The 15142-nt window shown below is 41.2% G+C and overlaps 1 protein-coding gene across 5 annotated transcripts in view; it reads left to right on the top strand.

The window, feature by feature from the left end:
- Positions 1–2702: 2702 nt before the first annotated feature.
- The window catches only part of LRBA (LPS responsive beige-like anchor protein), a 365719-nt gene continuing 353279 nt past the window's right edge, over positions 2703–15142 (top strand). For all 5 annotated transcript variants that reach the window (XM_048942610.1, XM_048942611.1, XM_048942609.1 and 2 more), the window contains exons 1-2: positions 2703–2916; positions 3185–3511. In XM_048942610.1, the coding sequence (XP_048798567.1) occupies positions 3296–3511 (216 nt within the window). In that variant the 5' untranslated portion in view covers positions 2703–2916; positions 3185–3295. The remainder of the gene's footprint in view (positions 2917–3184; positions 3512–15142) is intronic.

Here is a 15142-nt window from a genome sequence, read left to right as displayed (position 1 = left end):
TGAATCTATGCTTATAACGTTATAGAAAAGGTTCTAGAGAACATGAGTCTGGCTGCTGTGTAATTTATGTCAGAAATATGTACCCAGGGTTTGTCGTTCGTAAAATATGCACAGAGAGAGGGCTGTATGTAACCTAATAACTAGTGATATGTTACTGGAAATGTGCATCTAGCCACATCCTCATGGGAAGAATCAAAGAATCACGATAGAATTTTTTGAGTTGGAAGGCACCCTTAAAGGCCATGTAGTCCAACTCCCCTGCAATGAACAGGGATACCCACAGCTCAGTCTGGTTGCTCAGATCTCCGGCCAGCCAGACCTTGACATCTCCAAGGACAGAGCTTCCACCACCTCTTTGGGTAACCTGTTCCAGTGCCTCACCACCCTTATTCCTTCACATTACCAATGAGAACAGGGACAGAAATGACTAGTAAATTTCTCTTTCTTGGAAGAGATCTGAAATATCCAGCCTGTACCTTAATGCATCTTACAGTTGTTGCATTTATACACTTATTTAAGTGACAACCTTGTTTGGAATTGATTTGGCCGTTTAATGTTCAATATGCCACTTCAATAATAAATAAAACTAAAGCTCTAAGTAATGCAGCAGAAAAGATCCAAGCAACGATGAGGTGAATCTTCGAGCAGCAAAGCAAAAAAGTCACTTTCCAAGGAGAAATGCGTCAATACAGATTTTGTTAGTGGCCAACAGTAGAAACAAGACAGAACAAATTTAATAAACAGTGGTGGTATGTATACAGATGCTCTTCCAACAAAGGAGATGATTATTTACATAACAGTGTTGCCATGGTGGATATCAAGGCCTTGGTGTAACCCATTATATACACATGTTAAGCAGTGCTTTCCTCTCAAAGAGTTGTCTGCAGCAGGTAGATTTAGAAGAAGAAAAAAAAACATGTAGGTTGGGAAACTTGAGCTGGGTGTGATTATAAAGAGTATCATGCGTTGCAATCTGAACAAAGCAGCTGCGTGGCTGTTATCAAGTAGATGGAGAAAACCGACTCGAGAGAGATGTTACAATGAACTTGAAAGTGCTCAACTGATGTCTATGCTTAGAAGTCAGTGTAGCTGTCCATAGCAGGTGTAAGAAGAACTTTAAAAATGTTAACTTGGAAACTAAATCTGACATTATATACATTTTTCAGATTACAGATCTATTTTCACACAGACCTTAAGAACTGCAGTCACTGGAGCTCTTCAGGAAGACAGATTTAATCCTAAAATGACTAAAGGAAATAGTGGAAATGGCTTTGAAATAAGAAGAAATCAAATCATTTTCTTTGTCAATATTTTGACTTCCAAAATACCTGAACGTTTGCTTTTCAACCGATTCCTTCCCTGCCATATTTGCCCAGACATCACCTGTACACAGTGATTTTTTTTGACCAAAAAGCTTGGCACATGGAGGAATAGCACACAGCCTTAAGCTCAACAGAGCTGAAAGCCAAATGCTTTACCACACTATGACTTAGAAGCGTGCAAATTGCAACATGCTTGAAGAAGTTGTAACAGACTTTACGGAACACATGCCATACCAAGTGTGTCCCACATAATCAACAGAATTTGGTAAGCATTCAGTTATTCCTGTAAGAACCACATCACAATCACTTTGAAGACAGATTTTTGTCCTAAGTATTTGTGTTCATCTAGGAAAAAAATAAGAAATTGTTTTAGTGAACAGAAAAATGGGGAAAAAAAATCCCTGCTATTTTTTAAATGAAAGCAGCAGTTAATAGGCACAATTGTTAATGAAAAGATGAGCATCTGGCAATTCACATAGGACAGTGTAGTTCCTTTTTTTTTTTTTTTTCTAATTGGCAAGAAATAGTAATTTCCAAGATGAGAGTAACTAAGAATTGCCTAACACCTTCCATAGGGAGTGCTGTCACTTAGATCTAATGTGATGTGTATGATGTTATCAGTGACTACTGTATGATTTTAGTTCATCACCATAGGCTGTGTGTGCCTTTATGCCACTTAAGTGATGAGACTGACAGTGCTTAAATGTGAGCAATCAACTGACTTGCAATCAAAGTTAATTACAAGTGTATACAGGTGTTATATTTGTGTTGTTAACATTGTTGTGAAGTAATAAGCTAATGTAAAAAGCATAGAGATACTGCCACAATTAAATGAATTATTCTTTTCCCCAGGAGACTCCAAAAAGGGAAATGAATGTACTGGGATTCTAATAGAAGTATTTTGCTTTGATTTTATTCCTATTTCTAGATGAGAGGAAGCGAATCCAGGTTTGCCCGCAAGACTTTATTTTTTACATGAGAAGAACGGCAGCTTCGGTATACAATAAATCGCTTATTTCTTAAGAGAACAAAAAGAGCTCTTCAAACCGATCGAGAAAGAACGCAACCAAAAGGATCAAGCTGACCATCGCGGGGCTAACTTACGGAGAGCTCGCTGTTCGGTTCCACACGAAAGACGCTCAAAAGGCAGAGGAACGGAGAACAAAATAGAGCTCCGGAACAGACTGGAAGCGTACCGGCAGAGCAAACAGAGCTACGGGAGCAGCTCCGCAGCGCTCTCCTTATCGCGCGGCGGGACGTGGCGCGCGCCCCCCGCTCACCTGGCGCACCTGAGCGCACCTGGGCGTGCGCGAGCCGGCGGCTCCCGCGCCGCGCGCCGGCAGCCCGCCCCGCCCGCGCGCGGCCGCGCAGGCGCACGGCTCCTCGGCCGGCGGCGCTCCTAAGGACGGGCGCTGTCATGGCGGCAGACGGCGGCAGCGTCGGCAGGAAGCGATGAGGCTGAGTGAGAGTCCGGCGTGCGGTTGAAACTTCGGCAGCTTTCCGGGGAGAGCGGCTGGCGGTGCTCCGCGGCCGCCGCCTCCGTACCTCTCCGCGCCGGATCAGAGCAGCCCGCTCCCCCTGCGCGGGCGCGGCGGTGAGTGCGAACTTGGTGCGCGGGCGCACCTGTGCGCGCTGGCAGAGGGGCGGGGGCGGGCGCGGAGCCGGGCGGCCTCCCTTGAAAATAAAAACCGAAACCGCGCGCGGAGCGGCTCGTACAGCTCGAGGACGCTTCCGCGGGGGAGAGGCGCGGTCGCCGTCCGCGCGGGGCGGGGAGGGAGCGGGAACAGCGCGCGAGGGGGGGTGAGGATCGGGGGGAGCGCTTTGCCCTGGACGACCTTACCGACCTCTCGCTCGTCCTTCAGGCTGAGCTACCGCCGCTGACAGCCGCCTCCCGCGAGGAGAGCGCTGCCGGATAGCCTTCCCCGGCCCGGGCTGCGTCTTCCTCTTGCTCCGCCGCACGGAGGGCACCGGCCATGGCGAGCGACGGCAGACAAGTTGTGAGGCCAACAGGTGATGGTGGAGGAGGAGCGGGGAAAGAAGGAAACGCCGCCGAAGGGGGAAGCGTACTGCAGCCTCTGAATCCAGGGGTCCCTATCCGAGGCATCAGGATGAAGTTTGCTGTGCTGGGAGGGCTGGTGGAGGTTGGTGAGGTGTCGAACAGAGACATCGTGGAAACGGTATTCAATCTGGTAAGTTGGCTGCCTTTTTGGGCGCGAGTGAAATGAACTGCATCTTTGTATAGAAGGATCTCACGGATTTGGTCTTTATTTTTTTGTCTCTCGATATCTGCATATTTACACTTATAGCGTACTGGATATTCCAGCGAGTTTTATGACATTTTTTTATGATTCAAAAAAGTTAAAGATGAGGTAGATGAGCATATGTGCATTTAGATTTGAAATAGCTCCAAACAGCAGTAGCCTTGTTTTGCCTCAAAGAAAGCGTTGCTGTAACCAGAGCTGAGAGGTGCATTGTGGTGTTCAGCCCTCCAACAGGTGTGCTTAATGAGAATGTTAAATGTTGATCAGTTACTCCAGCTGCGATTGGAACACACAGTGTTGCCTTCAGCTGGAGCAACTTCTCTGGTGAAGGTTTTTGTGGCCCTTTCTGCTTTCTGTTGGCTTTGAGCTCATGTTCTGTCTACTAGGAAGTGGAGAAGGAGGCAGCTCATTTAAGTGCTTTACTTTGTTTTCTGGGGAAAATAAAACTTGATCTCAATGTCTTAATTTCTAATGAATTAAGTAGTCACGTGATTTTTTCTGATACAGTGCAAGCAATTTTAATACTTAATAAATCTGGCTAAAAGCTGAGGGCACAGCTTGTAAAAAAAATATGAATAAAAAGCATACTACTAAGCTTCTTGGGCCTTGTGTTAAACTGGCTGGTTGTGAAAGAGTGTTTACTGCAGGAGACGAAACATTAGAAGAAGTTGTCTTTTATGTTCACAAAGATGCTCCACTCATTAGAATTCTCAAAAAACCCCTCGGCGTTCCTCCTTCTTGCTTCTAGTGAGCACCTTTGGCTTTAAAACAAGTGTGGCTTCTGACAAAACCAGGAAGTGAGACTGTGTAATTGCGTAAAGTGTGGCGGAAGAAAGGTTGCTGCAAAATACGTGCAGGTTTCTGAATGCAGTTGGGTTTTCTATTACGTGATTAGCAGCATTTTGCAGTTTTCATGTAAATAATCCTGCATGTGCTCTGTTGATGGTATCTTCGATAATGATAAATGTTTATTTTTTAGACTAATTGACACATATTTGTTTGGTTGAAAGTCACAGTACAGAGCAATTGCAGTATGGGCAACAATGAATTGTAGGGCACTTGTTAGGTTGATGCTTCACACTGGAGAAGGTGATTGAAGTTGTTTAGAGTGCAGTAGACAATTCTGTTTTATAAAACCTGGTGCTCAGATATGTGCATAGAAGGTTCAGAATGAAATGCTGGGAAATAATGTGATTTAGGACACTTGTCCAAGTAGGCAGAATTTTTTCATCAGGATATTTAATTTTTTACTTTATCTGGCATGCGATTTTATGAAGGTGTACTTTTAGGAAGGAAGTATATTTTTTACAGCAGTCAAAAGAGGTTGGGCAAAACAGTCAAAAGTGTAAAAAAGCTTACTCATTCTGAGATTCATTTGCTGTTCTGTTTTGGAGCAAAAGTTAAGGATGATCTTTGAATTCTCTTAATTCAGAGAACCTTTGATTATCGTTTTGAAAGGAAGTTTTTGACACAGAGGATGGTGACACACCTGGAACAGGAGGATGCTTAACAGCAACCAAGGAAGTTGTGGATGCTGCATCTCTGGAGGCATTCAAGCCAGGCTGGATGTGGCTCTGGGCAGCCTGTTTTCGTAGTTGGCGATGCTGCACGTAGCAGAGAGGTTGAAACTAATGATCTTTGTGGTCCTTTTTAACTTGGGCCATTCTATGATTCTGCTGGGTCATTTCCTAGTTAGGAGCTGGGAAGAGATTCTTGAAACTGTCTTCTCACTTTGTCAAAGTGACGCAGCATCCCTGATCTCTCTGAGAAGATTCCCCAAGCATTCCAGCACACCTGCCTGTGATGTGGGAGGCTGAAGTTGAGGTCTTTTTACTCCTTACTACTGAAGCAGAACTAGTCAGTTGAGAACTACCATGAAGCAACACGTAATTTGATAATGTAATAAACAAAGCTTTATCTAACAGTTTTGGTTCATTATTTGAATTATGTGAGAATGTACTGTAAATTTTTTTTGGGGGGGTGTTATAAGAAAAAACGTGTCCCTCAATTTTCCCGAGTCTAATGAAAATTATTTACCTCCTGAATTGGAGGGAGAGAATCTCAGTATTTTGGGGCTTGATTCAAACTGGAATACTAAAAAAAGCAAAAAGTAGCCAAAAAAACTCAGCTTTTGATACAAAAAGTATTTGTTTTCTGGAGTTTCTTACCCATTTAGCTAGCAAAAACTTTCTTGAATGTTAGTATAGAACATGAAAAGCATCAGTGTCTCTGTACAAAGTACTTATCTATCTGGCATTGAGTTCTGCCTCTGTTCAGTTATTAACTGTGATTTATTTTTAAAAATCACACCGATCAGAAACTGAGGCATATGAAGTGTTTGTTGGCAATGTGTGATTTTCTGTGTATGTGTGCAGAAAAGATCCTTTTGTGAAAAAGTGATTCTTGGCTATGGCTTTTAAAACAATCTGTTTCCCAATAGCTTTTGAAGTGAACTTACACATGTGTGAACAGGTTCATTGGGTGGGTATGAAAATCATGCTGTGTTCTGTCACCTATAGTGGGGTTAAGCCCTAAATATCCTGTCCCAGTGAGTTTATTTCAGTTTGGTGAGTCATAACTGCTGTATCTCAGCTGTGTTAGCAGAAATGAGATGGCTTGCTTCTTGTTCTTTGCAAGGAGGGCGCTTCACAACATCTTGGGGATTTTTTTTTTATCAGAAAAGCACAATGTCATTAGAGCAAACTGAAGGGAGGGTTGAGCAAATCTTTGTTGAAAGGTGTGACTATGTGCATGCTCTTCATAGCAAAACCACTCTGTCAGGTAAAACGTTTCTTTTGAAAAGGAGGGTTAGCTGACCTATTTTTTTAACTACTTGAGTTACTGTAAATTATGTTCTGCAAGCTTACTGTAGGACGTGCAGGTTATGGTGAATTTCTTAGTTTTGGATAGAGTTAAGAGAAGGACAAGATGCAATCTTGATGTTCTTTATCTTAAGTCATGCTTTACACATGAAAGACTCAAAAGGTCAAGAATTTGAAGTGCCCAGTAATTAGCTTGCTGCTTATTAAAGAAATTTAAGCTCTTGTCCTGATTACTGGAGCAAATAAATCATTCAGTCCAGCAGTGTTGAATCTTGGAGCTGAGAGGTAGCTATAGCAATTTCTCTGTTTAGCAGCGTGACAGAATACTTTGTGAGCTTGCTTCTATCACGTATCAAAAATCTATTTTCATTTTGTTGTTTTTGGAGATGTTACTCTTAGAAATTTTCAAACTCAACTCTTTGCATTGGTCACTGTTCCTGGAGAAGCTAATTTTGCAGCCCACCTCAGGTGTGGCTTTCTGTATTTCAGTAGTTCTTAAAATTAAGGAGGAAGATGCTGAGCTTCAGGAAGTCCTATTCTGTGATAAACTTAGGGAATATGTTTTTGTTGACATGCAACTCTGATCTATTGTCTTTCAGAAAGGCAGTAGGCTACATGATGGATATATTTCCTTAATAATCATGTACACTACTTTTTCATTTTAAGTTAGGTGTCTAGTTGACTGTGACCTCTTCCCCTGCCTCCCCCCCCCCAAAAAATTATTAAGATTAAAAAGACACCAAAAACTCCTAACAGGAGAATGTGGTAGAGGGGGAAAATAAATGGTGTACACTGACAAGGGTTACAATCTTAAAATACTTATCTGTTTTTTGTAGTAAAATAGGAAGGCATTGCTGCTATTGAAGAGTTTTTTAGAAAGAGTAGTAAAAATAGATTAATTCAGCAATTGGCAAAGCTTCTTTTTTACAAGTTCTGTGTTCCTGGTATCATAGTAGATTTTTGGGATCTGAGGATTTCAAGTTAGGAGATGTATTTTCTGAAGCTATTGTGAAGGCCATACAACCTATGCTGGGAATAAAGATCTTCTGCAATACAAGATTTTTAGGCTAAAATTCTTGTACGTTAAAATTCTGGCTAGAGCTTCTGCTCAGCTCTGTTCTCAGCAGGCTTCTCTTGTATCATATGTCAATGTCATGCAGTTTCCAAGTTACTGTTGTAAATTTCTTGTTCCTATATAAAACTTAGATCACTGTAGCAAGAAGGCTTGCTGGCAAGTGCTTTGTTCGTAATGAGCGGGGTGTGTGTGTGCTGTGGCTGGCTACTCTATTGAACTTGCAGGAAGAAATAGATATTCTGGCAGGATTCAACTGCACTTCAAGCAGGTGGCTGTACAACTACTGCCTTTCTGCGTGATGTTGCTGTGTAACTCAATTTGAGGACTTCACGTCAGAATTTGCTTGTGTCTCAAGTTGTCGGTTATTTTAGGCTTTCTGCCCTTCTCTGAAGAAATGCTGTGCCTTGTTATAAGCCTTGCTCTAACCTATTTTTATGAAATAAGCTTTAGTACTTTTAATTGTTTTTTTAATCATAATATTGACTCTGCTGTTTGATTTGATTATACATTTCCCCCCACTACCTCCCAGGCTGTGTTGCAAAGGAGGCTTTTATGATTTTTTCCCTTTTTTCTATGAGGTTCATGTGCTGTTGCTTCCAGTAGTGTTTGTGGATTATGAGGTCCTCAGTGAGATTCCCCTAGTGAGAAAATAAAAATGACAATTATTTTTTTTCATCTGAAGATGATTAAAAAGTAGCTGGATCTGAAGAGCAAAGACTAAAACAATGTTACAGTTTTTTCACCTGTCTCGCCACTGTTGGACTTAAGTAAAACCACAAACAAAAATAAACTTGAAGCTTTTTTTAAAAAATCTGAGCAATTACTTTCCCTTTTAAAACAAAACAAATAAATTTAAAGGAACTTTCCTCCCTAGCACGACATGACTTGCTTTCTGAAACAAACTGTAGATAAATGTTGGAACTACCACTTATTTTCCTTCTGCTGATGTTCCTCCTGCTGCTTTTTTTACCACTTCTCCACTGTTGTATTCTCTGTACTGTAACCTCTGTTTATCCTTATTCATACTGAAAGCTAATTACTTCACCTGCTGATACAGCGGGTTTCTAATCTGATATGAATGTTTCTGAAACACTCATTTAATGGATCTTATGAAATAAATTCTCCTTTTTTTTTTTTTTTTTTTTTTAAATCTTAATCACCAAGGCTTACTGTGTGCATCTTCTAACGAAAAATACCAAGGTAATACTGATAGAACTAAATGCATTGCAGCAATCAAAAATGTGTCATGAATGTTTTCAGAACTATACGTTGTTTTGCCTACCTTGGTGCGTGTTTTAAAAAGTGCTCGGGTTTATTTTCTATGTAAACAACATTGGTGACATGTGAGAGGAACCAAAGAGTTTCTAGAGCATTTCTTAGTATGTATTGCCTTCCCTAGGTTCCCAGAAAGTGTACCTCTGACTACAGTTAGCCTAGTTCAGTCACTTCTATCCATTTTACAGTATAGGTGATAAGGTAAATCTGTGGTTTTAACTGGGTCAAGCTGTTAGTTTCTTTTTTTTTTTTTATTGTAGTGAAATGGATAGTAAGCTTTCTTAGTAATCATAGGGTCACCAAGGTTAGAAAAGACTTCCAAGATCATCCAGTCCGACAGTCCATTGACTACCAATGTTTCCCTAGTAGACCATGTCTCTTAGGACAACATCTAAGCATTTCTTGAGCACCTCCAGGGATCGGCAGCCCGCTCCAGTGTCTGACTGCTTTCTTGGAGAAGACATTTTTCTTAATATCCGACTTGAATCTCTCCTGGAACAACTTGAGGCCATTCCTTCTAGCTGTATCACTGTAACCTGGCTGAATAGGCCAACCCTTACCTTGCTACAGACTCCTTTCAGGTAACTGTAGAGTGCAATAAGATCTCCCCTGAGCCTCCTCTTCTCCAGATTAAACAATCCTACTTAGTACAGCGGCTCCTAGTAAGTTATGTGCTCCAGACCCTTGCCAGCTTTGCTCCTCTTCTCTGACCATGCTCCAGAGCCTTAATGTCTTTCTTGCAGTGAGTGGCTTGAAAATGAATGTGGTACTCGATGTGTGGCCTCACCAGAGCTGAGTGCAGGGGGGCCGATCACCTCCCAGTTCTTGCTGGTAGCATTATTTCTGATACAAGCCAGGATGCCTTTGGCTTTCTTGGCTGCCTGGGCACACTGCTGGCTCAAGTTTAGCTGATTATCAGCTAACATCCCCAGGTCTGTTTATTCCACACAGTCTTCCAGCCATTCTTCCCCACGTCTGTGGCATTGCTTGTGTTGTTGTGGCCGAAGTGTAGGACCCGGCCCATGGTCTTGTTGAACTTCATCCTATTGGCCTCAACACAGCAATCCTGCCTGTCCAGATCCTTTTGTAGGGCCTTTCTACCCTCGGGCATTTCAATACTACCTCCCTACTTGATGTCATCTGCAAACTTACTGGTAGTGCACTCAATTCCCTTGTCCAGGCCATCAATAAAGATAATAAGTAGTTTATAGTTTTTCATTCTGTGTGTGTGTAAATTAGTGGATCTGCAGTGCTTCCAAATGGGTCTTAAGTAGTAAAATTATTTCATGAAGTTACTTTTTGTCCCTTTCATACTAGTGGCGAATGCTCAGTTTGATGAATGAGTTTAGATAGACTACTTGATTCCAAGACATCTTCATGCTTTTAAAGGCATCTAATTTTAACGGTTAAGGATAATTGTGGTGGTTTTGGATAAGTAACTGAGGATCAGAGATGTTTTTCACCAGGCTTTACCCAGTTCAAGCCTATTGCACAGTGAGGATTGCTTGTCCTTCACTTAAGGATTACAAACCTCCATCTTACTAAAATATGTTGAGTATTAATATTGATCTGAGGTGTGTGTGTGTGTGTGTTTTGGGGAGTTTTAATGCATGCTAGAAATAGCAGTCAGTGGAAATGGAAGTATCACCCTGCTTATTAAGTGTAGGTATTTAAGGAACTTTTGTGGTTAATTGAAAAATGCATGGAATGTTGAGTGAGCTGATAACAAAAGTGTTCATGTAGACATGCTGAAGCTGTGGAGGTGGAAAGAAAATGGTTTGAATTCTGAAGGAGAGCTAATTTGTAGTGTATATATCGTGGCTGTGGTATCATGTCAACTCTGTGACTGCAACTTAAAACACCCTACAGGAGAAAATATTGAGGTCAAATTATTAAGGCCCTATAGGAAAGTACTGAAGGTTTTTTTTTTTTTTTTTTTTTTTTACCTTTTCCTCTTACTAGCTAATTTTTATAGCTTCTCATGGCTGGTCTGAAGTTTCAAACATTTGTGAAAGCCTGTAAACTATGCATAGTGTGTATGTGTAAGTGTTGGCATCAGTAAGTTCTGTGCAAGCCCAAGATGAAGCTGAGAAGGCAAAGCATAACCAAGTGTTCATGTAAATTGTGTTTTAATAATATTTGATACAAGTTTTTTTAGCTGTTCATTTTACAAGTGAGCTTGCTTAAAACATGTTCATAACATGCTTTAGTATTCTTTTCTAGATGGTGGTCGTCAGTTTGGTGACAGGTTTTTTTTTTCTAGTTCATATCCTTTCAGAAAGGAGAGAGCGTTAGGTATTCCCTGTGCGATTGCTTCTCTCTTTAGGTAGTATTTCTGTCACATCTGTCAGGGGAGCTGGGCTAGATGGACTGTTGGCCTGACCCACCAGAGCAGATAGCATGGTAAAGTAGTGGCCATATGGACTGGCTCAGGAGCAGCATTTTCGGATTAAGGACTAGAAGGAAATTAGTCAAAAGCGTCAGGGAAATACGTGGATGGCATGTCAAGGTTGCTGCTGAGGTTGGACAATGCAGAGAGATAAAAATAGATAATTATTCCTGTATTTTGAAAGAGATTATGAGAGGAATGAACCGAAGTCTGCAGATTTGGTTAAAAAGCAGTTTTATGAAGAGGCTGTGTTAGACTAAAGCTGGGGATTGAGGAAAACCAGGGAAATTGCTTAATTCTGCTAAGGCAGTGTTAGTTGGGTATGGTGTTCAATACTGACTTTGGGTAAATCAATTGTACGTTCAGCTTTCTGAGGATCCAGCCTTCTGGAAATCATCACGTTTGTTTGTGTGTTTAGATTTCAGGTCTGATAGAAGATAAAGATGAGCTTTCTCTGTGGTTTCATTCACTCTGTATTTCTCATATGAGGGAAACTGTGGTCATTCTGAACCCCATGCAGTGTTCTGGCTCATCTTACTAAACAAGTAATTAACTTCAAATACTTGTGATTTCTGTCTACACGGTCATGAAGTTCTTTCTGAAGCTTAAGCAGGAAACTTTAATCTATTGCATGGATTAAATAACCTCTGCAGCTTACTCATTAGATGTGAAATAATTGTTAGTTGTATGTAAAATGCTTAAGAATCTTTTCTGTCAAATTCAGTCCTCTGTAAATTAAATTTATGCTTATCTTTTTGAAGAACTTCTGTTTATTTTAATTGGGTCAATCTGGAAGAAAGTTCTCGTTCATAATCACTAATTACAGTTAGCTAACTTTCCGCCATTCGAGTGTCTTCGCCAGCCCCTTGAGGCCTTGCTGGCCTCTTCATAACATTTTGCATGATGGATTTTTTTGTATCAGCTTGCCCTAATTACTAATGTCTTAATTTAGGTTACGTTTCTGTTTGAACTAATTTTGGATTTTCCCATTATGCTTTAGTGTAACACTAAGTCTGTTATAGGCAGTTCCAGAGCTGTCTTGGTCGTTTTCTTTTTTCTTCTGGGGAAACCTTCAGACTTTGTCCATCTGGGAGCTCTGGCCATGTGCCAGGAATCTGAGGGCTCTAACTAATTTGTGTAAAATAGGATACTATAGCCACCTGCTTTTGTAATACATCGTATGGCTAGTGGAGGCTGCTGTTTCCAGTGTTCTGTGCTGCATATCTAGCAGATAGCGATCGAGAGCCATCCTTGCACAAGTGGTGAAAATAACAATTGAGCAGTTGCAATTGCACGTTTTCTTTGGACACTATAGTCCTGCACAGCGTGTGCTGATGCTGGAAGCTCATTGTCATTTATGAAGAGCTTGCCTTTCTACTGTGCTTCAGATTTCAAGGCTTCACAAATAGAATAAGGACTTTCCAAATATAAACTAATTCATGGAGAAGAAAACCTAGTGCTTTCCATTGTGTCGTATTCCCCTAGTGATAACTGGGGATCTGGGAGCAGCTATGTCCCAGGCACGATTTCCTGATTAATAGCTGTATTGAGATGGTATTTAAACAAGAATAACCGGTGGGATTATGATGTGCTCTGTTACTGTCTGTAAAGTCCCCTGCAAGTTTGAACTACTCATTATGGCAGCCTGTGTATGAGTAGTTCTGTTGGTGGTTTTGTCTTCTGTGTATGCTTAGCTGGAAAACAACACAGAAGTTACACGGTAATTCAGGTTAATTCTGATGTGACTGACAGGCTGGATTTGAAATTGGTAGGGAAAAATCATCTTGTATGTTGATCCAACTAAGAAAATGATGCTACTACTATGAAACTATTTGGTTATCTTTCCTTTGCAATTGAATATCATAACCATGGTCACAACTTGGAACTGATCTGATCAATGGAAGTGTGTTTTGTCCCCCTTCTCCCTCCATTTTTCTCTGAAATCAGCAGCTGTTCTCTGCGGTGTGGGTGCAAGTTAGGGAAATAAATGAATTAAATGAAATCTGATCTGTTTGCCCTGTGTAGACCTTTAAAAGTTTAGGTTTATTTTGGGCTAGCCCTATAAAACAGTAATTCTAACAATGCAACTGTGACCTTTACTGTAATCGTCTTCTCTTCTGGGAATGCTGGAGGCACCAGTCATCAGCAGGTGAGATGGTCTCTGCTGCTTGAAGGCACTTTATTTTTTATTTTTTATAAAAAAGCAGCAAGAGAACCAGCTGTGTCTTCTAGTAGATTGTGAAATATATAATTATGTCATCTAGGATAGTGACTGTTAGCTAAATAAACCTGTCACTTAGCAGTTTTGTTATCAATTATGTGCAGGTTTGGGTTGCTATTGCAGTTTCTTTCCCAAATACGATTGGAATGGTGTTAGGGGTGAGCTATTTGGTAGAATAAGGTGAACTCATCTCATTCTGTGACTTCATTCTAAATTTTAGTGGTCTTTTATTAAAGTAGTCTTTCAGTAATGCTGATTGCACTTCGTAGGATTAAAACTGTGCTCCTAAGACAGCTCTGCTTTACAGGATTATTAACAATTTGGAAGGGTCCTAGAATCAAGTATTCGTTTTAAAAGGAATGAAAATCTTTATGCAGAATCATACATGTAAGATTTAAAAACAAAACGACAACAACAAAAAAAGCAAACAAGACAATGATGTAGGAAGAGAATTCTTGAAGCTTTTTAAAAAACACAATTGGTGGAGAACGTGAGGAGTAGGGGAGAACAGGAATCAAGTGACCGATGTTGGTAACGGTGCATGACTGTTAAATAAACAAATGGAAACTATCAGTGCAGTGGGGATCTGCCTGCTGCACATGTTTTTGTTGAAACTAAGCATGTGATTTGTCTGTAGCTGAACTTAGCTGAAGGGAACTTAAAAGCTTATATATCAAATTGTAGGCAACTGATAAGGATCATGAAACTGAATAACCTGCTGTGTTTTTAGAACTTGTTTCAAGATAGCTGATGTGAGGTGGGAGCTGTGTGTATTTAACATGTTGCATATGAATGAGTGAATACTGAGATGCTGGGAATGGTTTTTGGATTAGGATTGCAAGAAGCTCTTCATCCTTTGTATTCCACAGCAGAGGATCATGTTTAGGAGCTGTACTGTTCTTAGTGCTTTAGATTTTCTCTCAGGGTGGTGACGCACTGGAACAGGATGCCCCATCCCTGGAGACTTTCAAGGCCAGGCTGGATGTGGCTCTGGGCAGCCTGGTCTGCTGGTTGGCGACCTTGCACATAGCAGGGGGTTGAAACCATGTGGTCATTGTGGTCCTTTGTAACCCAGGCCATTCTTTGATTCTATGATGACCTTGATGATTTAAGCTGGACTGGAAAGAGGTGGCATTGGTGCCCATTTCAACAGTGAAGTTCTGTGAATGGCATTCCCTGATATCATTTGCTCAGGCATATCAATTATGGCAGCAGCTTATTATGCAAATCAGTGAGTGCCCACTGATTGTCTTGCTTTCTTGGCTATTTCTTCATCCAAAATGGAATGCCAGCACTGTGATTTATTAGACAATTGGCAGTTTTACCTTGCACCAGGATGCTCCGCTGTGTCCTTCCTGTGCTTGCCTTCTTCTCAGCTTTCTGGCCATCAGCTGCTCTCACTCTTGGTCACAAAAGCCAGCTGCAACCTACTGAATTGAGGGCTGGGGAGCCATGAATAGAGCTGCATGCTGCAGTTAATGTGGGTCATCTGAGTGTCAGTGTCCTGTCGGGCATGACTCTTCTGAGACCTGGCAGTAAGAACTTGTCCTTTCTGACAATATCTTTGAAAGAGAAACGTTTATCATGCTGTGGGAAGTGTGTTGACTTAGCGAAGTCTCTCCTATGAGGGAAATGAAAGCTGCTCTCAATTCTAGCCCTATCAGGAAGAGATTCAAATTGCCACCTGATGCAAGTCCATTGCCGTGGTGTTTTAACTGACTTGTGAAGGAGTTTTTCTAATGCTTTCCTGCAAAGGCTAGGCTCGTAGGGTCTAAAA

The sequence above is a fragment of the Lagopus muta genome, chromosome 4, assembly GCF_023343835.1.
Source record: "Lagopus muta isolate bLagMut1 chromosome 4, bLagMut1 primary, whole genome shotgun sequence".
In the NCBI taxonomy this organism is placed as follows: domain Eukaryota; kingdom Metazoa; phylum Chordata; class Aves; order Galliformes; family Phasianidae; genus Lagopus; species Lagopus muta.
The sequence above is the reverse complement of the archived record's forward strand: the minus strand, read 5'-3'. Positions and strand labels throughout refer to the sequence as shown.